General features: G+C 34.6%; 2 protein-coding genes across 4 annotated transcripts; one reads left to right on the top strand and one right to left on the bottom strand.

Moving 5' to 3' along the window:
* The first annotated feature begins 8,905 nt into the window (after positions 1–8,905).
* Positions 8,906–15,013, top strand: LOC141668635 (putative DEAD-box ATP-dependent RNA helicase 48). Its single transcript, XM_074475592.1, has 10 exons — positions 8,906–9,897; positions 10,005–10,111; positions 11,006–11,061; positions 11,147–11,371; positions 11,576–11,782; positions 11,908–11,991; positions 12,787–12,882; positions 12,961–13,176; positions 13,703–13,885; positions 14,498–15,013. Exons 1-10 carry the CDS (start codon positions 9,014–9,016, stop codon positions 14,726–14,728), a joined length of 2,289 nt encoding a protein of 762 aa, XP_074331693.1. The 5' UTR covers positions 8,906–9,013; the 3' UTR covers positions 14,729–15,013.
* An 858-nt stretch (positions 15,014–15,871) lies between these two features.
* Positions 15,872–22,606, bottom strand: LOC141667903 (stress-response A/B barrel domain-containing protein UP3). Of its 3 annotated transcripts, XM_074474546.1 has the most exons (12): positions 22,306–22,605; positions 22,071–22,167; positions 20,981–21,108; positions 20,494–20,633; positions 20,304–20,372; positions 19,858–19,981; positions 19,548–19,610; positions 19,421–19,464; positions 18,858–18,965; positions 18,726–18,768; positions 16,661–16,757; positions 15,872–16,121 (listed from the first exon to the last, which is right to left on the bottom strand). In XM_074474546.1, the coding sequence occupies exons 1-9, from the start codon at positions 22,412–22,414 to the stop codon at positions 18,879–18,881; spliced, it is 861 nt and encodes a 286-aa protein (XP_074330647.1). In that variant the 5' UTR covers positions 22,415–22,605; the 3' UTR covers positions 15,872–16,121; positions 16,661–16,757; positions 18,726–18,768; positions 18,858–18,878. The 3 variants fall into 3 exon arrangements, with proteins under 3 accessions (XP_074330647.1, XP_074330648.1, XP_074330646.1); XM_074474547.1 differs by lacking the exon at positions 15,872–16,121 and having other exon boundaries at positions 16,607–16,757; positions 20,981–21,104; positions 22,306–22,606; XM_074474545.1 differs by lacking the exon at positions 15,872–16,121 and having other exon boundaries at positions 16,607–16,757.
* Positions 22,607–23,753: the final 1,147 nt, after the last annotated feature.

Here is a 23,753-nt window from a genome sequence, read left to right as displayed (position 1 = left end):
ATATAGAAAGTGACATAATTGTTGAATCTGTGTGGATTGATTTTAAGTGAGGTAACACAGATTCTTCAACGACATCTGAAAGAATTGGCTGATGATCCAACAAATCATCTAAAAGATGATGATCATCAGGTTTTGAGTGGGGCTCCTCCCCGAGTTTTAATGAGGGAGAATCAGGAATTGATGTGAATATCATATCCACATCCAGAGAGGGTGTTGGAGAGTTTGATGAATGGTGTGTTTCTATATTGAGAGAATGGGGCTGTGATTCCACATTTGCTGGAATCACATCAAGCTGAATTTGAGAAGGCACAGATACTGGTGGATGTATCTGTGCTGTGTGTGTCCCTTGTGTGGAAACTAGGGTTTTGGCCTTCTTCTTCCTTGAAAAGACTTTAAATGGTGAATGTGTGGCTTCAGTGTCCCTCCCTCTTTTGTTCTGTGTCCCTGGTTGGGGACTATTTTCAATAGTTACATCCTTTTGGGATGATGCAACTAGGGATGTGCTGGACTCCTTTTGAACCACCACAGTCTTTTGAGAGACTGTGGCTTGGATGGTTTGGGTACCACTCACCTCTCCCACCTTATCCTGGGGGGCTTTTTGATGTTCACCCCTCCCCTCACCACTCACACCCTGTTCACTCCCTTCAGGGTTTATGATAGTTGTTACAACTGTTGTCTTTTGAGAAACAACAGAGGTAGGTTTCTTTGACTTGACTTTGGAAACTTTAGATTTGGTGGCTTTGGTAGGAGCCTGTTTGGAAAAAGACACAAGTTCCATAGCCACACTAGAAGGCAAAGAAACATTGGGGTTGGAAATAGTAGGAGTTATAGAAATATTTACCTCACTTACCTGTGGTGCATTCATGATTGGCAAGTATACCAATGGCACCTGGTTGTTGAGGTTCATTCTCAAAAGGTCTGCAAGGACCCTTTTCTCTTGTGCCCAACATTTGAGTTTATTATTCTCATTGGATATAACCAAACCTTCAGCAACATGGTTAGCCAATAACATAAAGAATCTAGCATAGTAGATGTTATGTGGTCTATTAGCTTTGTTACCTAATCTGGAACCTAATTCTAGCATAACACAGTTGCTAAAATTAAAGTACCTATCAGAAACTAGCATATAGAGCATATTAACAAGAGATGAAGTGATAGCATCAAAATTGCTAATCTTCCCAGAGAAAACCTTAATAAAGGCATCTCCAAGAAAACTCCATTCTTTCCTAAGGCCTTTCCTTCTAATACTACCTAAACTAGCAGAATCAAAAGCATAGCCTAAAGAATCTAGCATAGCAGAGACATCTTTATCAGTGTGTGGTGTCATGGCATTATTCTCAGGCAACTTAAAGCAAGATTGTATATCTTCACAATTAATGCAATAGTCCTTACCTTTGAGAGAGAAGACAATAGTCATATCTGTGGAGTTGAACTCTGCAGTTGTCCAAATCTCCTCAATCACCTCACAGTAGATGGTTGGGGCTTCCAGCATTGCATAGCTTAGTTTGCAGTTTTTGATGAAGTCCATCATCTTGTGATCATCAGAATGGGCTTCATTCTTTTCAACCAAGGCTATGAAATTATTCTTTTCATAAACAAATCATGTTTGAGACATAATTTTGACTACTGGTGCCATTGTTGTGAGTAGAGGTTGCAGAGAAAAACTTGAGAATTTAGAGAGAAAGAGAATAAGAATTGCAAGAAAGCGTAAAGTGAGAATAAGAGTTCAATTGGGCTTTTATACTTTCTTGAATTAAAACGTAAATAAAATGATTGAATGATAATTTTAAGTAAGTTACAGCCGTTCAAGAATAAATAAAACTGTAGAAATTCTGAAAACTACCTTAAATACAATTACATACAACACTGTATATCTGTATCAACAGTTGAGTAAAAGAATCAACGGCCGAGACTCACTTATAGTAACTGACGTGACACTTCAACGGATAAGGGAAATAGTTATCTGTTGATGAACAACACCATTTTATCTGTTGAAGGATAAAATTACCAGAAATGTATTTGTCTTTCAACGGATAATGAACATCCGTTGATAGAACAATTTTGACTTTTAACGGATAGAGAATATCCGTTGATAGGATAAGTCTTAATTAAATCCAACTTTGTTCTTGCAGCAATTTCATTTCAGGCTTCAAGACAGATTATATAGATGACATAGATTATGAATAATTAAGCATACCTAACTCACTTACTAATCTTGTGAATGTTGATTTATCAAGTGGCTTGGTAAATATGTCTGCAATCTGCTTTTCACTTGGAACAAAATGAAGTTCCACTGTACCTTTCATCACATGTTCCCTAATGAAGTGGTACTTGATATCAATGTGCTTGGTTTTTGAGTGCTGCATTGGATTTTCAGTAATGGCAATGGCACTTGTGTTGTCACAGAATATTGGAATTTTGTCAACAGTCAGACCATAGTCAAATAGTTGATTCCTCATCCATAGTATCTGTGCACAACAACTACCAGCAACAATGTACTCAGCTTCAGCTGCTGATGTGGAAACAGAATTCTGCTTCTTGCTGAACCATGATACAAGCTTGTTCCCTAGAAATTGACAGGTGTCTGTTGTGCTTTTCCTGTCTATTTTGCAACCTGCATAATCTGCATCTGAGTAGCCAATTAGATCAAAACCAGACTCTCTAGGGTACCAAATTCCTAGATTTGGAGTCCCCTTGAGATATCTGAAAATTCTTTTAATAGTCACTAAGTGAGATTCTTTAGGGTCAGCTTGAAATCTAGCACAGAGACATGTAGAAAACATTATATCAGGTCTACTAGCAGTTAAATATAAAAGTGAGCCAACCATGCCTCTATAACTTGTAATATCCACAGACTTTTCAGCCTTGTTTAATTCAAGCTTAGTGGCAGTGGCCATGGGAGTTTTTGCAGGTGAACAATCCATTAAGTCAAACTTCTTTAAAAGATCATAAATATATTTAGTTTGACTAATGAGAATTCCACCACTAACTTGTTTAACTTGTAAACCAAGAAAGTAAGTTAGCTCTCCCATCATGCTCATTTCATATTTACTTTGCATTAATTTAGCAAACTTTTTACAAAGTTTATCATCTGTAGATCCAAATATAATATCATCTACATAAATTTGTACAAGTATCTTAGAGCCATTAACATTTCTAAAGAATAGAGTTTTGTCAACGTTACCTCTTGTGAAGTGATTATCTAGAAGGAACTTTGACAAAGTCTCATACCAGGCTCTAGGTGCTTGCTTTAGTCCATAGAGTGCTTTCAACAGATAATACACATGGTCTAGAAAATTTGGATCTTCAAAACCTGGAGGTTGGCTTACATAAACTTCTTCCTCCAATTCCCCATTTAGAAATGCATTCTTGACATCCATCTGATAGACTTTAAAATTGGCATTAGCTGCATAGGCTAGAAAGATTCTGATGGCTTCAAGTCTGGCAACTGGAGCAAATGTTTCATCAAAATCTATTCCCTCTTGTTGAGAATAGCCTTTAGCAACCAATCTGGCTTTATTCCTTATGACAATACCATTTTCATCCATCTTATTTCTGAATACCCATTTTGTGTCAATAGAACTCTTGTTCTTTGGCTTGGGTACCAGCTTCCATACTTTGTTCCTCTCAAATTGGTTTAGCTCCTCTTGCATTGCTAAAATCCAATCTGGATCCAATAGAGCTTCTTCCACTCACTTAGGTTCCTCCTGTGATAGAAAGCTACTATACAGACATTCATCTTGAGTAGCCCTTCTAGTTTGTACTTTTGATGTAGCATCACCAATGATCAGTTCAAAAGGGTGATTCTTGGTCCATTTCCTTTGAGGTGGTAGATTAGCCCTAGATGAGGTTGCCTCAGTATTGTCTTCATGTGAGATAAAATGTTGATTTGTTGAAACTCCCCCTGAGTTGCTGATCCTTTGAAAGGAATTGGGAGCTCTATCAACTGATGAAGTGAATTGATTATCCGTTGACAGACTGTGATCAACGGATGCTTCATTATGAACTTCAACGGATGATGCACTTTGTCTTTCAACGGATGCTGCATTGCTTCTTTCAACGGAAGCTGAATTATGACTTTCAACGGATGCAGCATTTTGTGCATTATCCAAAGGCAGATTCTGAATTCTTCTTGAGATGCCTTCTTTATCATTCTCATCTTCACTATCATCACAGTATATCTCAATGTTGTCAAATTTGAGTCCTTCATGATGTCCCTCATCTGTTAGTCCATCAATCTTTTTACCATCAAACACAACATGTACAGATTCCATGACAATGTTGGTTCTTAGATTCTAGACCCTATATGATTTTCCAGCAGAATAACCAACAAATATTCCTTCATCAGCCTTTGCATCAAACTTCCCTTTGTGATCAGATTGATTCCTTAAGATGTAGCATTTGCAACCAAAGACATGTAGAAAGTTTAAAGTTGGTTTTCTTCTCTTGAATAATTGATAGGGAGTCATGCATTTTGCCTGATTGATTAGAGAAATATTCTGAGTGTAACATGCACAGTTAACAGCCTCAGCCCAAAAATAAGTTGGGAGTTTTGACTCTTCAAGCATTGTCCTTGCAGCTTCAATTAGTGATCTGTTCTTCCTTTCCACCACACCATTTTGTTGTGGAGTTCTTGGAGCTGAGAACTCATGCATGATCCCACTTTCTTCACAGAACAACTTCATGGTTGAATTCTTGAACTCAGTTCCATTGTCACTCCTAATATTCCTTACTTTGAAATCAGGATGATTGTTGACTTGCTTGATATGATTGATGATGATTTCACTAGCTTCATCCTTTGATCTAAGAAAATAAACCCATGAAAACTTTGAGAAATCATCTACAATCACTAGGCAGTATCTTTTCCTTGAAATTGACAATACATTGACTGGTCCAAAAAGATCCATGTGTAAAAGTTGTAGTGGTTCATCAATTGCAGATTCAAGCTTCTTACTGAATGATACTTGCTTTTGCTTTCCTTTCTGACAAGCATCACACAGTCCATCCCTTGTGAATTTCACTAGAGGCATTCCTCTAACTAAGTCCTTTTTGACTATATCATTCATTGTCTTGAAATTCAAATGGGACAGCTTCTTGTGCCATAGCCAACTTTCAACTGTACTTGCTTTGCTGAGAAGACAAGTAATGGATTCTGCATCTGTAGAGTTGAAATCAGCTAAGTACACATTCCCTTTTCTAACTCCAGTTAGAACCATATTGTCCTTTTTACTTGTGACATACAGGCTTCAGAATTGAAGGAAACAGTATTCCCTCTGTCACATAGTTGACTGATGCTCAATAAATTGTGTTTGAGACCATCAACCAATGCAACTTCATCAATGATGACATTTTCTTTTGAAATCAAGCCATATCCCATAGTGAATCCTTTGCTGTCATCTCCAAAGGTTATGCTAGGGCCAGCTCTCTCCTTAAACTCTGTGAGCAGGGTGAAATCTCCTGTCATGTGTCTTGAACAACCATTGTCCAAGTACCATAGATTCCTTCTTTGTCCCTGGTTGCTTGATGAACTAGTTTCATTTTCATCAGAATTAGCCATCAGGGCTAGGTTGACATATTCCACATCATCATCTTCATTTACCCCATCTGCTGCCCAATCATCTAGAGTGGGAAAAGCTCTTTCCTTTTGTTTGAGCAAATCAAAATACTTCTTTTTATAATCAACTTGCTCAAATTTCTTTTTCTCAGAATTTGGCTTCCTACACTCACTTGCAAAGTGTCCACTAATGCCACAGTTGTAACATTTGAACTTTGATTTGTCCACCATATTTTTGTTTGGCTTAGTGAACTTTGTGTTTTTCCTGAACTTCATTTTTGCAAACCTCCTGGACAGAAAGGCCAAATGTTCTTCAATATCATCAGATTCATCCTGACTGGAATTGTCTTCATCCTCAGCAACTTGCTCTTTACCCTTGCTTGATTCTGATTTGCTTGTGCCAATTTTGAGACTTGGCATTGTCTTCTCCTCATTCCTGGCTTCCATCTTCTCACTGTCAGCTACAAGAGCAACTGTTCCTCCTTTTCTCTTTCCCTTTTCCAACAGCTCATCCTGCTCCATTTCAAGTTCATAAGTCTTCAGAATTTCATATAGTATTTCAAGTGTGAAGTTCTTATAATCTTGAGAATTTCTCAAAGAGACAGTCATGGGCTTCCATTCGTTTGGCAGAGACCTGAGAAATTTTAAGTTGGAATCCTTGACTTGGTACACTCTACCATACAGATTCAATCCATTCAACAATTTCTGAAACCTGTTGAAGGTATCATTTAATGATTCACCTTCTTCAAAGTGAAAATATTCATACTGTTGAATAAGAAGCTGCATCTTGTTCTCTCTGACCTGCTCAGTACCTTCACAAATGATTTGTACACTATCCCAAACTTCCTTTGCAGTTTGGCTATTGATGACATTGTCAAACATATCTTGATCTAAGCCATTAAACAAAATGTTCATAGCTCTCTTATCCTTGCGGATTTCTTCCATGTCTTCAATAGTCCATTCTGCTTTTGGCTTGGGAATGGACTGTCCAACAACAACTGTTGCAGTAGCAGCTGTGGCTACTTTGTGAGGGATGTGAGGACCATTTTCAATACAGTTGATGTAGTTTTCATCTTGAGAAAGAAGATGTAAATGCATCTTCACTTTCCAGTGATGATAATTATCTTTTTCCAGGACTGGGATCTTTACACCAATATCCTTCCTACTCATGATGGTAGCAGGAGGATTCTTCTGTGCACCCATGATGTTAGCAGAATAGATCTTTAAACTCTTTGTATGTTAAGAGCTTGCTCTTATACCAATTGTTATTCCCAGTGGACTAACAATGAGATTTACAGAAGGGGGGTTGAATGTAAATCTCAAAACTTTTTCAAGTTTTGAGCAGTTTCTAAGGCTAAGTGTTTGAGTGATCAAATATGTGTGAATTGCTTGAAGCTGATGCAGACAGATATATATTCAAACACAAATGTAATGAGCACAAAGAACTTATAAACTTTTCTGGTGGATTTGTTGTTCCACCAGAGATGTGTTATTTCAGAAAATCTGTGATTCAAAGAATTAAATCACAGCTGCTTCCTAGTACAAACTAGATGATTTTCTCTTTTGATATTTCTAAACAGCTCAGGAAAATTCATATGTAATTATTAGCTGCTACTTGGTTTATATATCACCAAGTTTACAAGTGAAGACAAACTGTAAAATACAATTGAAAAGATTCTTCACATGTTTCTTCTTCATTTCTTTATCCAATGCAATCTAGGATAATCTGTAAATCTTTGAATACTTCCTTGTTTGCATCAGAATGGAAATGCTGCATTTTCTCGATTCCTCCTAGAGGCTTCCACATTCCAGTATGTCTCTGTCAACCCATGTGCCTCTGTCAGCTTGTGAATTGTCACTATCAACTGCTAATGAACTAAGCATCCGTTGAAGCTTTCATCCGTTGATGCCTTATCCGTTGAGGCTTTATCCGTTGAAGCTTTATCCGTTGATGCATTATCAGTTGAAGTCTTTATCCGTTGAAGCACTTATCCGTTGATGGATATTATCCGTTGAAGCAATAGAGACATCCATTGAAGCTTTGTTTCTTATCCGTTGAAGGTCTTCAATATCCGTTGACAATTCTTCACTTATACAAAATTACAAGGCATGAAATATTTACAATTAGCCCTCCTATTTGTACATCCATTAGTAGTCAACATGACTGATTATTTCCTAACAACATCTAAGAATTACAGCTTGAAACCAGAGAGTGAAATGTGCTACAATACTAAACTTATTGCTAAGTACAACTACTACTTCAACGGATAGCCAAGATGGTCTTATCCGTTGAGCTACAAACACTAGATTTCTACTTAAGTGTTTTGCTTAACTCATCATCAAACTAATACACATATTCCTAACAATAAGAACTGAGATATTAAATGTAGAGAAAGATGTAATGAGATTAAAAGGTTTGAATGACAAGATAGCAATTATAAAGGAAATGTAAACTAGATCTAGAAATTGAAAATAGTGGATATTACCAAATTTAAAATTAACTAAAATAAAAAACTAAGGTGTTGAACTAAAATATAAGGAGAAATATGGTATTTATAGCTAAAAAGTAGGATTTAAGTTAGAGTTTGGTAAATCTTGGTTGAGAAGTGTATTGTGCTAATTTTGACCCGAGTTCCACCAACTTTTTCTTTTAGCTTTTTTCGACAAGTTGCTTGGTAATATTATATTTCTTCCATTTTTGTCTTTTTCTCCTATTTTTTTTCATATTTCTCATTTTTCCAACTATCTACAAAATGATGAGAATGCAATAAATTAATTTATTTAAAATACGAAATCAAGCAACAAATAAATATAAAATTATGCAAAAATCTATGATTATCACCCGACCCGATTAATTGTTTGTGCATCTCTATCTGATCTAGATAGATATAGATATCTATCTGATCTAGATAAATATAGATAGATAGATAATTCTACCATAAGATCTTTTTTTATTAAGGGTTTGTATTATCGAAGTCTAAAATGTTTTCGTAAGAAATGAAATATTAAGGTTTTTATTATTATAGTTGTTCATTTCTCGTAAGGAAGATAACAATTATTTTACTCCTAGTTTATGATGGGATACTATATTTTTTTTCAAATTTTTAAAATTTATATTTGTTCACATCATATATATTCCGATTCTTATCATTCCGATTACTTATGGGCCTATTGAATATGGAGATAAAAAGAACATTTAACGAAGCTGTACATTTTTTTGGGTCCAGAGTCAACTTTCAATTTTCTCCCTTAACAAAAATGAACAGAAATGAAAACTAAAAATACATAAATAAATAAACAAATAAATAGGATAAAAACTCTCTAAAATGATCCAAACACACCACATTACCATTTTATCCCTTTCCTCATCATCATCCTTAAACCCTAAACCCCAACTCTCTCTCTCTCTCTCTCTCTCCTCTCTCTCATACACTGATACACACACAAATACATACGGAAATGAATATCATTTTTCTTCTAGAACATTCCAAGCCCATCCCACGCCTCCTCCAAACCCTAACCTCCGTCCGGCACATGGGCGGTGGGCCCCGCACATTTCCCGGCGGTCTAAACAAGTGGCAATGGAAGCGCCTCCACGAGAAGAAAGCCAGAGACAAAGAAAGTAAGCTACTTGATCAAGAAAAACAGCTTTACCAGGCGAGAATTCGTTCCGATATTCGCGCCAAAATCGACGATTCATCCAGACAAATCGAGAGCAATTTCAACCCCATTACGCCTAAAGATCATATAAAAGCACTTGCTGATCGGTTTATGAAAGAGGGTGCTGAAGATTTGTGGAATGAGGATGATGGGCCGGTTAAAGTTCCCACCTTTAAGCCGAATGATGCTCCGGTTAGTCGGAATGAGAGGTTTCGTGATCCGAGGAATTTGGCGGGAAATTTTGAGGTTGGGGGTTTTGGGGGAATGGGTAATTTGTCGAAACCTAGGTTTTATTCGGTTGGGGCGAGTGTTAGGAAGAGGCCAGGGAAGTATAAGTTTAGGGGGAATGATAGTTCGAGTAGTGACGATGATGATGGTTCGGAGTTTGAGGGGGAGGGGAATGTAGGGAGGAATGTGAAGTGGCCTAGGTTTGGTAAGAATGGGATTGTGGAGGATGAAGAAGGTGGAGAGGAGGAAATGGGAGGGAAGAGAATGACGGGGAGTAGTGCGGCGTTGGGGAATTATGATAGAAAGACTAAGAAGAGGATACCTTTGAAGTTCTTGGAGAATGAGGATGATTTATCGCAGCATGTTGAGATGATTAAGAAAGAATTTAGTCAAAGGAATATGGTAGAGGACGAGGAGAAGAATAAGGAGGAAGAATCTATTATGAGTGAGAAAAGGTACGGGAATTTTAAATTTAGTATCGTGGAATTTAATTTTGAAGTGATGAATCAAAAGTTGAGGTATGGTACATTGGTTGATATGGTTGGAGATTCTTTTGTTGCAGGTTTGATGAATGTGTTGTTTCTCAATTAACCGTGAAGGCTCTTACTTTAGCTGGCTATGTTCAAATGACTAAGGTGCAAGAGGCTACAATAACTGCTTGCCTCGAAGGTATGTTTTTTTTGTCAGGTGCTTTGAAGGTATGCTGACTACTGAGTAAAAATGTAAATTTTCAAAACTAACCATTTTTTGACCTGTATATTAAATGTGTTGCGATTATGCTAACTGCCATTGATGTTCAATATTTTTGTTGTCAAGTTTGGTTAAGAGAGTTTGACTGGGTAATTTTAGTAGGTTTATAATATTTTGAAGCTAAGATCCTTCTCGCTGTAACTATTTGTGTTGCTGCTGACTCTGTAGTCGATTTGTATAAAATTCAGAAGCAGAGATAACAAACTGTTAGTACTGAGTAAGATATACAGAATTAGATGTGGTATTTAGCCTGTTTTCTATGCTAGTAATATTAAGCGAGATTAAGTTCTGGGAAGAACTCCATTTAGAACATCCTTTATTAAATAACATCAAAAGGGCAAGATCTTTTTAAACTCTCTTGTTCGTGTTGTTTTGTCCTCCCACATTGCATGAGGTTATTATTATCTTTTTTTTAATAAAAAATATCGAATTGTATTGGGTACCAATTGTAACACTTATGAGTTGCATGTATGACGCATTAAATAATACTTTTGTAGTCGCAAAACAAATGTTTTAAAGGAAAAAGCAGTTAAAATTGTGTTCATGTAGCACACCTATCTAATTTGTTTGCCATTAGGGCCAATTATGGTTGTTGAAAGCGCTACAGAGTACAAGGGCCTGTTTTTCATCGAATAGAAGCACACTAAATAGAAAAACCGAAGATATTCATGTTAATAACATTTTCCTGTTTGAGAAGCTTGGTGTGTTTAAGTTTTAATGTACTCTAGAATAATAACAGAAGTCATCAGTTGGTGTCATGCAAGGAGTATGGATGAACTAAATATATGCACTGGTAATTCTTTTGCTTGACAGGAAAGGATGTTTTAGTCAAAGCTAAGACGGGCACCGGCAAGAGTGCTGCCTTTTTGGTATTAACAGTCTGTTAATGTTTTTGTATTGTAATTTGTGATTTATCCAAATTTTCCTTTCAATAGTATTGTTAAACAAAAACAGCTTCCTGCAATTGAAACAGTCTTAAAGGCTTCACTTCTGAAGTCACGCCTACGGGTACCACCTGTCTATGTTCTTATCTTGTGCCCCACGAGGGAGCTTGCAAGCCAGATATCTGCAGAAGCTAATGTATTGCTCAAGTACCATGATGGCATTGGCGTCCAAACTCTAGTAGGAGGAACACGATTTAAAGTTGATCAGAAACGTCTAGAATCAGAGCCATGTCAGGTATGGAAGGTGGTCTTTGTAGTTATAATTATCTGAACAGATAAAGATGTTTTATCTCAGTATCGTATGGTTTGTGGTCCTTCCACAATTTGAAGACAAAGTATTATATATAGAGAAGTAACTGATCTTACAGCATTAAAAGTAATTCGACTTCAACCAATTTTTCACATAACATAGTGGTAAAAATAAATTTGTCCTTTCCAGATTATAGTTGCTACTCCTGGTAGATTGCTAGATCACATTGAAAACAAGTCTGGTCTATCAACGCGTTTGATGGGACTGCATCTCCTTGTAGTTGATGAGGCTGACCATTTACTAGACCTTGGATTTCGGAAGGACATGGAGAAAATTGTTGATTGTTTGCCTCGGCAGAGGCAATCCTTGCTGTTTTCTGCTACAATTCCAAAAGAGGTTATTATATGCCCTTGTTTACTCCATTGAAAATCAGTTTTTCTGTTACAACCAAATATTAATATTATTTTGGTTTTATAAATATTTTTAGATTACTAGTCTAACTTGGTTTTGCAAATGCACAGGTTCGGCGAGTATCACAACTTGTACTAAAAAGGGAGCATGCTTATATTGATACAGTGGGACTGGGGTTAGAAACTCATGCTAAGGTACATATATATTATATAATAATTATAAATTGCTAAAGCCTATGTGTTTATTTAAGATGAAGTTTGACTCAGAAGTGGACAATTTTTCATAGAAATTAAAATGTACAAGTTAAATAATTGGTGTAACAAATCTACACTATACTAAAATAGAGAACAGCTAATGTCATCCTTACTGATGTGTCATGCTATTATTCTACATTGATGTCATGTTTTTGCTTATGTGTCAATTTCTCATTTAATTTCACTTTTATAATATATTAAAATCTTATATTTCATATACTCTACTTCTCTCTCTTAATTAATTCTCATACTCCTCTCACTCATTTATTTCCACTTATTCTCTTTTCTCCCCATTTTTCATCCACTCTAATTCTAATTACTCACTTATTTTTTATTTTTTCGACTGATTCACAATATTGTAAAATTTTAAGTAAAATTTGAAAAAGACCTTTATATGACCTTTATTCAACATACAAAAGAAATTGTTTTTACCATATTATAAAAATATTAATATCAAACATTTTCTTTAATATTTACTTAAAATATTTTTTCGCTAAACTAACACATTCTTCTTTTTTTTTGCTAAGCTGTAAACTAACACATTCATTTCAAATAAACTAGATATTAACCGGGTATCGGCCCGGGGACTAATCTAGTTTTGGAAGTAAATCAGATTACATGAGTACTAATATATCCATGTAACTCATGTAATATGTTTTAGATTTTAAATCCGTTTTCATGGAAAGTCTTCCTTGCTCCTACCGCTCCAAGTTAAAACATAAATTGTTGTTGCAGGTTAATCAGTCTTATCTTGTTGCACTACATGAACAGCATTTTCAAATGGTTCTCCATCTTCTAAAGGAGCATATCTCTCAAGTGGTTGATTACAAGGTCTGACATTCTAGATAGGGGAATTGATTATTAAATTCTTCTAATCTTTTTCTTGCTTACACTTTTTTAACGTTTTAGGTTATTGTTTTTTGTACAACTGCGATGATGGCTTCTCTAATGTTTACCCTTCTCCGTGAGTTAAGACTGAATGTCAGAGAGATGCATTCTAGAAAACCTCAACTTTATCGCACACGAATCTCTGATGAATTTAAGGAATCGAAACGGCTGATTCTTATTACATCTGATGTTTCAGCTCGTGGGATGAACTATCCTGATGTTACTTTGGTCATCCAGGTATTTGGTGGTTTTAAACAATTATGTAGTGACTTTTTTGAGCTTGAACTATACCTAGTATATCTCTTGTTTTGGTGGTAATACTAATTATGGTAATTATAGGCCATGTGTTTTTGCATTAAGTAATATTAGTTTGAAAATAGCGAATCCTTACACTCCCTTCATACTACTGGCTTGCTTAGGCACAATTTTCAATTTTAATATGCATTTCAGGTAGACTGTAAGGTACATTGGACATGGTATGCTATTACTGATTTTAAATAGATGTACTGCAGAAACACCAATTTTAGATCTTCAACCGACATAATACAGACTACATACTTCACTTTGTTCAAACCGCGACTAGTCAATCTAAAAGTGCTCTGTGATCTTTCTTTTTCATTCCTCTCACAGTATTAGGTGTGGACCATGTGCTTACTGCCTGATTCAGATACTTAGATGCTTGGCACATCATTCATGTAGCACACCCCCTATATTTTTACGCTTTTCGGTTCGGATTCTAAACAAGTAATATTGCTGTTATTAGGTGGGTATCCCTTCTGATAGGGCAAACTACATACATCGTCTGGGAAGAACAGGACGAGAAGGCAAAGCAGGAGAAGGCATTTTGGTGGTTGCACCATGGGAAGAACATTTCTTGGATGAGATAAAAGATCTTCCTCTTGCAAAATTATCATTACCACAGTTGGACCCTGATTTGAAATCAAAGGTTTGGATCAGACATAATTACGTAGTAATTCTAACAGTTAAATATTGACATATAATGAGAGCTACCCTCTATGGAAAGTGGAACCTCATTTTGAATTAGAGGAATAATTAGTTACCAGTGACTTATAGTTCAAGCTGTACCCCATTAGGTATTATTTTACTGGAAGTTGGGGTGTTGAGCCTCATTGGAGGAACCGTGTGCATGGTTATCCAAATTTTTGAAAAATGAATATTTACAATTAGAATATAGTAATAATTTAGTTGCCAAGAAAAAAGGGTGAAAGTTTTAAGCAATTAATATTCCAAAATGTAAAATTTGTGTCACATTTGTAAAAGCCTGATTGAATTGTGCTTCACACCATAAGATCCGAGAGGGGAAGAGATAAGAGTTTGTATATAGGATCCATGAATTTATTTGGCTTTCCTTCTGCAAAAAACTTCAGATGGTTAATCTTTCTTTGGGTAGATGCTACAGATACTGTACAACTCTGATGCTTTGTCGCAGTCGCATAAGCGTTTATGTTTGTGAAGCTTTCAGAATTTACTTTTGTATCTATTAATTAGATGGAAAAATTTAGTTGCTGTATAAGTTGCAATTCGGTTAATGCTGCAGGTGGAGGACTCGATGGCAAAGATTGATGTAAGCATCAAGGAAGCAGCTTATCATGCTTGGCTGGGTTATTACAACTCGAACAGGGAAATAGGCAGGAATAAGACCACACTTGTTGAACTGGCAAGCCAATTTTGTGATTCTATAGGATTAGAAAGACCTCCTGCACTATTCAGGAAAACTGCTCTGAAGATGGGTTTGAAAGACATAGACGGCATTCGAATAAGAAAGTAACACATCAGAATCTAACGTCTCGTATTTCTTGTACATGCTTCATGTTAGAGGAAATTGGCAGCAGCCATCAATTAGAGCAACATATTTAAATTTACATACAAGTTCTGGTACATTTTTCATGTCTTCACATTAATTCACTGTTTTCACATAAATATGTCCCTGGTAAATTTGTATTCTACGTATACTATTTTTGGTTTAGCTGTCACGTTGACTAGCTCTTAATAGATGAATGTGAAAAAAAATTCTAAGACAAGAGGAACATGTAAATTAAATAAATAAGCTTTTATTTTTCTGAATGTGTGCTCTTGCTATAGATGTTAAATTCAATTTTAAGAACTTAAGACTTAATTATAACTTAAATTTGAAATATGATACTGTGTGTGCATATAAACTCTTTAATGAAAGTTACATAACTTCAACTCCAATGTATCAAATGTATTCATAATCCCTAGTTGGACCAAAATTTACTAACCATGAAACATCACATTTTGGTATTGAGGGCAGAAAATGTCACATAAATGGTATCTGATTTTTCTCACCATGTCTTCTAAATATCCGATCTTTTTTTAGTTTTTCAAGATTACCCTCGCAATATACCCGATATTTCATAATTTAAAAGTGTTTATAGGAGTAAGAATCTAGATATACACATTCAGTATATAAAATTTGATATGATCGACTACTTTCAAGAATTTATGCGTTCAAAGTTTTGATTAAGCCGAACATAAACATTAGCGTGTACTCTAAAATTGAGAAGAATAAAGAGGCAGAGAACAGTTGGATTATGACCCAGACCTAACGGAGGTTGTATTTACTTGTAAATGAAGCTGCTCAAAGATTTGGGGACATATAATATATATCGATTTTTAATGCAAGTTTACAAGAGTTTGACTTGTAAACAAGATATACACTACAAGACACCTTGTTGCTTGGCCCATATATAATTAAGCACACCTGCTCTTTTGTTTAGATGCACTCATCATATATTTCATGCATATAATTATCTTTTGAAAATGAGATTATACAAAGTATGTTTATATAATAATATTTTTAAAAAAAATAGAATCATAGTTATATTGATAGATTGTGTTTTATTAACACGAATTACAATTATTTGTGAAAGTGACCCAAAAATAATTGGTACACAGGGCCACAAAAAGATGTGGTTTGTTGTCTTGATTCTTGGCAACTGTGGAACCAAAATATAGCTCCCGGAAACTCAAATACCTGATTCACAAGCAACCACCGAGTCAAATTCAATTGCTCAATATATCTAGCTTCAAATCTTCTGTGATGCATCTCCTTAAGGGTGGATGTGTACATCATTACAGGATGCACAAGATTTGGATTCCAAATTTCCAGTATCAATAATTTAACTCTTGGCCAAAGATTTCTAGAGGAGCAAAGTACACACTATGTGGGATATCATCAATTTTTTACAGGAGAATCTCAATGACAGTGTCTTTTTTATCTGGATAAGTTAACAAAGGTTTTTAACTCCGAAGATATTCATTTATCGAGGTTTAAACAAGGCGTCCCGTTGAGTTGAAGCTCGGGACAACCTTGTACATCTGGCCAATACTGCCAGTATAAACAAATCTGGAACTCCAAATGTAGGAATCGTCAGGCATGATCATGTGCTAAACTTGTTAACCTCCATGTCTGGCGGCACGTGTCTCTCATTGTACCATACTCAAGTCTACTAGTATAATACTGTACATGTGAGTGTGTGTATATATATTATATATGACTAGCATGTCAATTGTTTTAATTAGATATGGCCATTTGATCTGTAAGTCAACTATCTAAGCCCTTCGCGAAAGGGTTGGCCACATGAGCACACTTTCACATACAGAATGACCAACAAAACCTTGAAACTATAATACTAAAACATTTTCATTTCTTCTTCATAGATTTATACAAGATACTTACACATGCATAACTGGAAAAAGAACGAGTATTTCACAATATTAATATATTAAAATCCTGCCGTACTTTGATTATTGGAACAAAGAATTCCCGTAATGACCTGCAACAAAGATGAGGTAGATTCAGCATCTAAAGCTCAGAGGAAAACACAAATCTGATCATTTTAGTAATGCATCTCTTCATAATTAATGCAATACATAAGGGCAAGTTAGTAATTTTGTAGCATCTAAGGTTTCCTATATCTGGCCTTATGTGGACCACAGATAACCAACCATATTAAGGACTTCACAGCTTGAATTAGTGCAAACTTAATTTAAATTGCATTATCTATTAACTTCTTCAGCTACTTCCAATCATATTACAACTATGGGTAATCAGTATCCCAAGGTCTCATTTCTGTTCATCATGATCATGCTTTCCCTCACTCAACTTTCAAACTGCCGTGGTATAAGAAGAAGTACAACTGAAGGAACGACGACACATTTGAAACCAGGATTACATTCCTCATTTCCATCGCGTTTACCTGAAGAAGCTCCAGTGGCGGTCAACAATCCTCACACCGACCCAATTTATGGGATGTCAGAGCGGACTGTTCCAGGAGGACCGAACCCACTCCACAACTAATTAGCTTCTATGAATATGCTTCCAGATATACAAAGTTTTTGCAGTTTACAGGTGTGCTGTTCTTTAATTTAATTTGTTTCATAGAGATGTATATTACACACATATATAATATATTCATGGCTACTACAGAATAGAAAAACATATATTTTCATATACAGAATTCAGCAAATACATGAAAAGTATGTTAAATATTATTTAAATTTTCACGAATGAAGCAGGTTCTCGAAGGGATACATAGAATGAATAGATACAGTCATTAGTAAAAATGCAAATTTTGTTACGGTGTAAACAGAAAAATGAAATAAACTGATGGTCAGTTGACAGTCATATCACACTACAGTCTTACAGGTTACATCCATAACTGAAGTAAATTCTCACATTTCTATCAAGTCCACCAGATGACAACTAAGATAACACAAAAATTAATTTAATATAATAGGATTTCAGTAGACACATGTCTATATGTTCTTGCTCCGGATGATCAAACTTTGTCTTTTTTACTAAATCAAACTTTGTTTTTCTAAGGTACTAAGTTGCAATTTTTATAAAACATTAAAAACGAGAAGTCCAACTAAATTTCACAAATCTGATACTGATAAAAAACAATACTCCTTCCTGCTTAAGAATACTGTTTAGGTAATTAACTAATGTTGTAAGTTTATCACATAACAACTTATGGTGTAAAATAGACTTATGCATTGGTTTTAAAACAGTAGAAAGGAGATGCTTATTTTAAACTTTTTATAACTCAACAAAAATTAATATTACCCTCAGATGTCACTTCTAGTAGTTTTTATTTATAAGTTAATATTTAAACATTACTCCCTATTAACTTCCAAATATATGATAACAGTATAGTAAAAATAATATTTTAACTAACATGTCGTCTAAAAATTTAAGCAAGAAGTGACTATTTTTTAAGGTAAGCCGATCAAACCCACAGATAGCACCATATTTTGCAAACAACAAGGTAAGTTAAGCCTGACATGCGCCATGAATATGAAAGCATATCACCTTCATTAAGTGGGTCCATCGAGGAGAATAATTAAGCTTTGATGACATAACGCCTTTGTTGTGTAGGTCTAGTAGACAGATTTTTTGCTATAATGAAATTCCAATTTTTTTGTACCCGTGGAATGATTTTTTATATAAAAAGCAAAAGAATACTCCTGAACAGCACAGAATTCTGTAGGTGTAGATGTCAGTCATATTATGTATATATGTAATACGGTCAAGAGTCAAGACTACTAACTACATACCAATAAAGTGAACCAGGAGAGGCATATTATGTGTATGATAACATCATACAACCAAATCAGTTAGAGATTTTTCAGTATATATCCTCAAGGAAGAACAGAGGTGATGTCAAAGTATGCAGTTAATAAGAGATGTCTAAACGACGTACAACAAAAATCTAGATAGTAATAGGGAAATCATCTGTTACCTGCTTGATTGGCAAAAAATACGGACCACCTCGAAGCAAAACACTGTTTATTCATGAGGGCAAACAGTTACTAGAAATTGGAGATTGTTGTCAAAGGCTGCACCAATTAACTCAATACGGAAGAAAACAAACCATAAATCTAGGATAACCCCGTTACATGACCTCGGTGCCAACTGGATCTACAGAATAATTGACAGATATGACTTTGTGTATAACAGGCTGAAACTTAGACCTCCATATCTGATTTGCAAAATCAGCAAGAAAACAACATGTTAGAAATATTGAACTAATCAAATGCTTTTTAAAAAAGTTAGGATGCAAGAAAATCAGTGTCAATCACCTGAAAAAAATTGGAAGCAAAGAAAAAACTTTATTTCAGGTATTTACCATTCAGCATTAGGTTTAAAACTTGTAACATACTTCGGACGTAGCTAGGGATTAGATATAAAAGTACATAAACTAAAACTTATTGGTGTCATATACTTTTAAGTGGTATATAATATTTGAGTACCAAAACAATTTGTATGTTCAGTATCGACAGCTAGGAAAGAAAATAAACAATCAGATGTCCTGTGCCATTTTATATAAGGAAAACTTGTCAAAACAAAGTCTAGAGGCTTATAAGTGTGAATTAATATAGATAAAGAAAATACGGTATACCAAAACAGGCTATCTTAGATATGTTGTTTACTTACATCCCTGTACTCCGAACTTTCACTGAATATCTTAAAGGCCTCGGCTGCAATTATGTCAACGAATAAAAATCAGTAGAAAGAAATATATAAAAATTTGGAGCTACATGATAAAATGAGGAATCCTCACATGACCGAAATCGCACAAATACCACATGGGTGAATTCCTTACTCCCCACATTATAATTTAAACCTGCGAATAACAGAAAGGCGTGACAAAGTAACTACAAAAATGATTATATAGTCATTGCTTTTGAATAATATGTGCACAATCTTACAAAATCCAAGAGAAATAGTGGTACAAATTATCTTCTATACATCAGGTTTTTAAACATTTTTTCCTAATCAGCTTTATCATTTTAACCAAACTGAGTTGCGTGTTTGTGTGTATATACTATATAGTAACAATCTTTTCCTTTTCCAGTGTTGCTTCGGAATACCTTGAGTATATTGAACAATCAATGATGGAAACTCCATCATCAACTCTGACAGAGATGCCAAAGCATCTTCAGCAGAACCATCCAGTGCAACAAGAATCACAAATTCCACACCATAATTGAATTCCTGCCACAATATGCAATTCAGACTTGTCGAAGTTAGTCAAGGACCAACCCATCCTATTAATCTCCAAGAATGGGATGGATTAGGAAGGAAATTACTGATTGACTGAGGCCTAATGATTCAGATTTATTTTCCTTTCTTAAACATGTATAAATAGAATCAGATTTCCAAAAAAAATAATAGTACTTCATTTCAATGTAGTCAAACAATCAAATCAAAAGATGTGTAATTATATAACACAAGCATATGGGCATTACTATTTCCCTTATAGCAATCAACGACGGATACATAAGACTTTTATACAGATTAAGTTTGCCTATCCAACCTCTCCTTTACGAAATATAGGAAGAATATCATCTTCTACTTCAGATTCAAAGTCTGCATGTAGCATATCCTGTCAAATTGTAGCAGACACAGCGACGGTATAAGTTTGTATTACACATGTAGTTACTCCAACTTTAAGTAGAAAAAATTGTAAATAATTGAGAGTTTTGGTGTTTACTTGTTAGGCGTACATGGCAGTAAGGTGATACATGTTCTTTAATAACTCCTAGGTAGAAAGGATTATCGTAAAATTTTGCTAGATCTTCCTTTCTCTGGAAGCGCATGAAGATGGCATGGGTATACTTATCAGGATTTTTATTCGAGATGCGACCTGAAGGAATTATAAGATCAGCCAAAGATCAATGAAGGAGGTAAATGTCATGGTGCAGACAACATTTTGAACTTTTAACTAAGTAATTCATTTTATTACAAAGATTCTGAGACATTTGACTGATCCACCAGTAGCCGCATAAACCAAGATAAAGGAATAGCCTAAAAGCATTAAAGTCCCAACGTAGATTAAATTAGCCCGATTGGAATGGGATCGGGAATAGCCATCAGGATCTATACTTTTCTTATTTCACATAGTTATTCTGTTAATAGAAAATTAAACGTGTAAAGATAAGAAGTCACATATATAGATGTATCGATGTATCTCGAAACCAGATCCCGACTCACCTAACGATATGGACACAATACCACCCATTTGATACTGGCACGTGTAAAGATAATCCAGCATATCTTTCTCCTCCTCATCAGATAGACCCTCATTAGCTTTAACCAGAGTTATGTGCTCCACGACCTTTCTGAGATAGAGAGGTTGTCACTCATATTATGTCAGTTGAACACTTGAACTTATAAAATGAAAAACTTTCAATGTCACATGAATAGAATTAACATATTGGGGAAGCCAGCCAAAAGGAGTGGGAACTATTATACAAGCCAAAATGGATATCTTAAAATTTTAAGACGAATAAAGGGCACTGGTCTGTTAGTTGATTACTTGATTGTGGTACCCTTTATATGAATAGGTTGAGACATCCATGAGATTTTAGCTCAACACCCCTGCCACCCTATAACTATATCCTCTCTTCTCTTTTTTCTCTAAATGCATATATAAGAACATGTATAAGTTTCATTTTTTACTTTCTATAAAAAGCTATGTGGCAACATGACTTATTACTCATCCATAATATGATCTCTAAATGTATGCAGCAATATATAAATCAAACCGACTTTTAGAGTTCCTGTCTGTCTTAGTTTCTTCATATATGAGTCTGACAGTTCGTAGAAACTTCAATGATGGTAAAAGCTAGTAATGGCTCAACCTCCATATGCACAAAGCACCTCTAGTAACTTATTCACATAGTAAGCTTGTAGTAAACCATGCCTTAAGTGAAACAAGTCACCGACATTGACACAGTGCATTTGAATATTACCTAAATATTAAGCAACACATCATTTTCCCGCAATCTGGTAACACAAAATTCAAATATCTTACCATTTCGATTACTACCAGAAGAAGGAAAAAAACAGGTACCCTTTTAAACTTCTCAGAATTTTTTCGGTTACACTCTCACTCTAACCCCCATGTCCCCATCAAAAAACATAGTTATATACGTAAACAGCATACATATAATTAAGTGATTTCACTACTTTAGTTCGCATACTAGGAAGAATCAAGAATGTGTGCATGGCACATTCAAATGTGTATATAGTAATCTAGAATAAGGTAGTTGAAGATAGTTCAAAAAGCTGTAAACTTTACCTTTTAGGCTTCTGGGTGCTTAAATTGATCCTCTCGGGAGCTGAAAATACACTTGTCCGAATCTTGATTTTCCCACACAACAAGTTCCTCCCAAAAACTTTACCAATTGAAAAAATGAGACATCATCAACAAGAAAAATAAAAAATCATACCCTAATTTCAAAAACTTAACTTGCATTGAAATCAACATCATTTAACCAAGCAATTAAATAAAGATCAGGAATTTAAAAGATTACCATTGAAGGGTTTTCTTGAAGAAGCTAAGGCCCTAGAGGAAGAATTATTGAGAAGATAAGTGCAGGGACTAAAAGAGTGAGCTTGAATATTCATCTTGTTTAATTTCATGAACAGTAGTGTAATGTAGAAGCTCAAATGCTCAAATATATGAAGAAAAAAAAGGGTAAAGACTCCATTTTGTACCAGTTATAATGGGTGGACAAGGATAAAACATCCAGATATGTGTATGCATTTACCAGATTGGCGCCCAGGTTTATTAACACTTAATTAACTACCCCTTTTGAAATGCTTTCCCTTACGGTTGTCTTTTTGCAAAATAATGGACCAAAGATTATATGGGGCTTGTTTTAGTCTCTGGTATTCGTTTGGTTGGAATCAAAAATCAAAAACACTTTATTATTTTTTTGTTAATTTATTATTTTAATATTAAAAGCTAAAATTATATATGATCACTTGATTTAATCATAATTATTAATAGAGCTTTTTTGAAAAATATCTAAGATCAAAAACTTTTTTACAAAAATACTATAATTTTTTTTAAATTTTGCAAAATTACTTTTTTATTTGCAAAAATACTATTTTTCATTTTTTTTACGAAAATACGATTTTATGCAACTTGATTCAACCAGATTCAACCTTCGACGAATTTATGCAACTCCATTTAACTTCGTATAACCTCAAATGCAACAAAAAAAAACTCGATTCAACTAGTTACATGACAAAAAAAAAACTCGATTCAACTAGTTACATGTTACATGTCTGCTTGATTTTAGTTGATTTCATATTTGTGCAACAAATTTCAGAATATAATAACATCGCAGAAAAAACTAGGAAACGTTAATATTTTTATAATTTCTCTTATTAAAATATGAGATTATATATTTTTACCTAATATCTAAGAAAATAAAATATACATTCACATTTTTTATTCATTTATATTGAAATTTGAGCTAAAAAAAAGAATCACGCTTTAGTTAAAAAGAAAGACACCGTAATGAGTCATGTGTGATAAATGATACATAAGTGTTTGAGGATTGAGTTTTAAAACAAAAAAAAATTCAACCGAACACATGTTATGGGTTTTATCCATTCCAATACCATACCTCGTATCCAATCTCTATCTTCTATATATATAAGAGAACAGGGTCATAAGATTCATTAGATTAAAAAATCTTATAGAAATGACTAATTTACCCATGTATTTTAAATTTATATAAAAGAGGTTCCAAATTTATATAAGAGAACATGGTGATAATATTCATTAGAATTAAAAAATCTCATTGAAATGACAAATTTACTCGTGTATTTTAAATTTATATAAAAGAGGAAGGAATTGAACCCGAGTCTTTATATTCATAAGCACATCACCTTACCACTACACCACACCGTTACTTGAGTATTTTATCATACACATAATATGTGAGTGTCGTAAATATTTACAATTTAT

This window comes from Apium graveolens, chromosome 6 (assembly GCF_009905375.1).
Source record: "Apium graveolens cultivar Ventura chromosome 6, ASM990537v1, whole genome shotgun sequence".
NCBI lineage: Eukaryota > Viridiplantae > Streptophyta > Magnoliopsida > Apiales > Apiaceae > Apium > Apium graveolens.
Note: the sequence above shows the minus strand (reverse complement) of the source record. Positions and strands in the feature narration are given on the sequence as shown.

Bases quoted from the DNA above. Each gene is read 5' to 3' on its own strand.
- LOC141668635 (XM_074475592.1), top strand. From the start codon at position 9,014: ATGAATATCATTTTTCTTCTAGAACATTCCAAGCCCATCCCACGCCTC. The intron at 11,062-11,146 runs GTATTAACAGTC...AAACAAAAACAG, and splicing joins GCAAGAGTGCTGCCTTTTTG to CTTCCTGCAATTGAAACAGT. The intron at 11,372-11,575 runs GTATGGAAGGTG...TGTCCTTTCCAG, and splicing joins TAGAATCAGAGCCATGTCAG to ATTATAGTTGCTACTCCTGG.
- LOC141667903 (XM_074474546.1), bottom strand. From the start codon at position 22,414: ATGAAATTAAACAAGATGAATATTCAAGCTCACTCTTTTAGTCCCTGC. The intron at 19,611-19,857 runs GTATTCCGAAGC...TGTTATTCGCAG, and splicing joins GATTGTTCAATATACTCAAG to GTTTAAATTATAATGTGGGG. The intron at 19,465-19,547 runs GTGAGGATTCCT...ACATAATTGCAG, and splicing joins ATTTGTGCGATTTCGGTCAT to CCGAGGCCTTTAAGATATTC.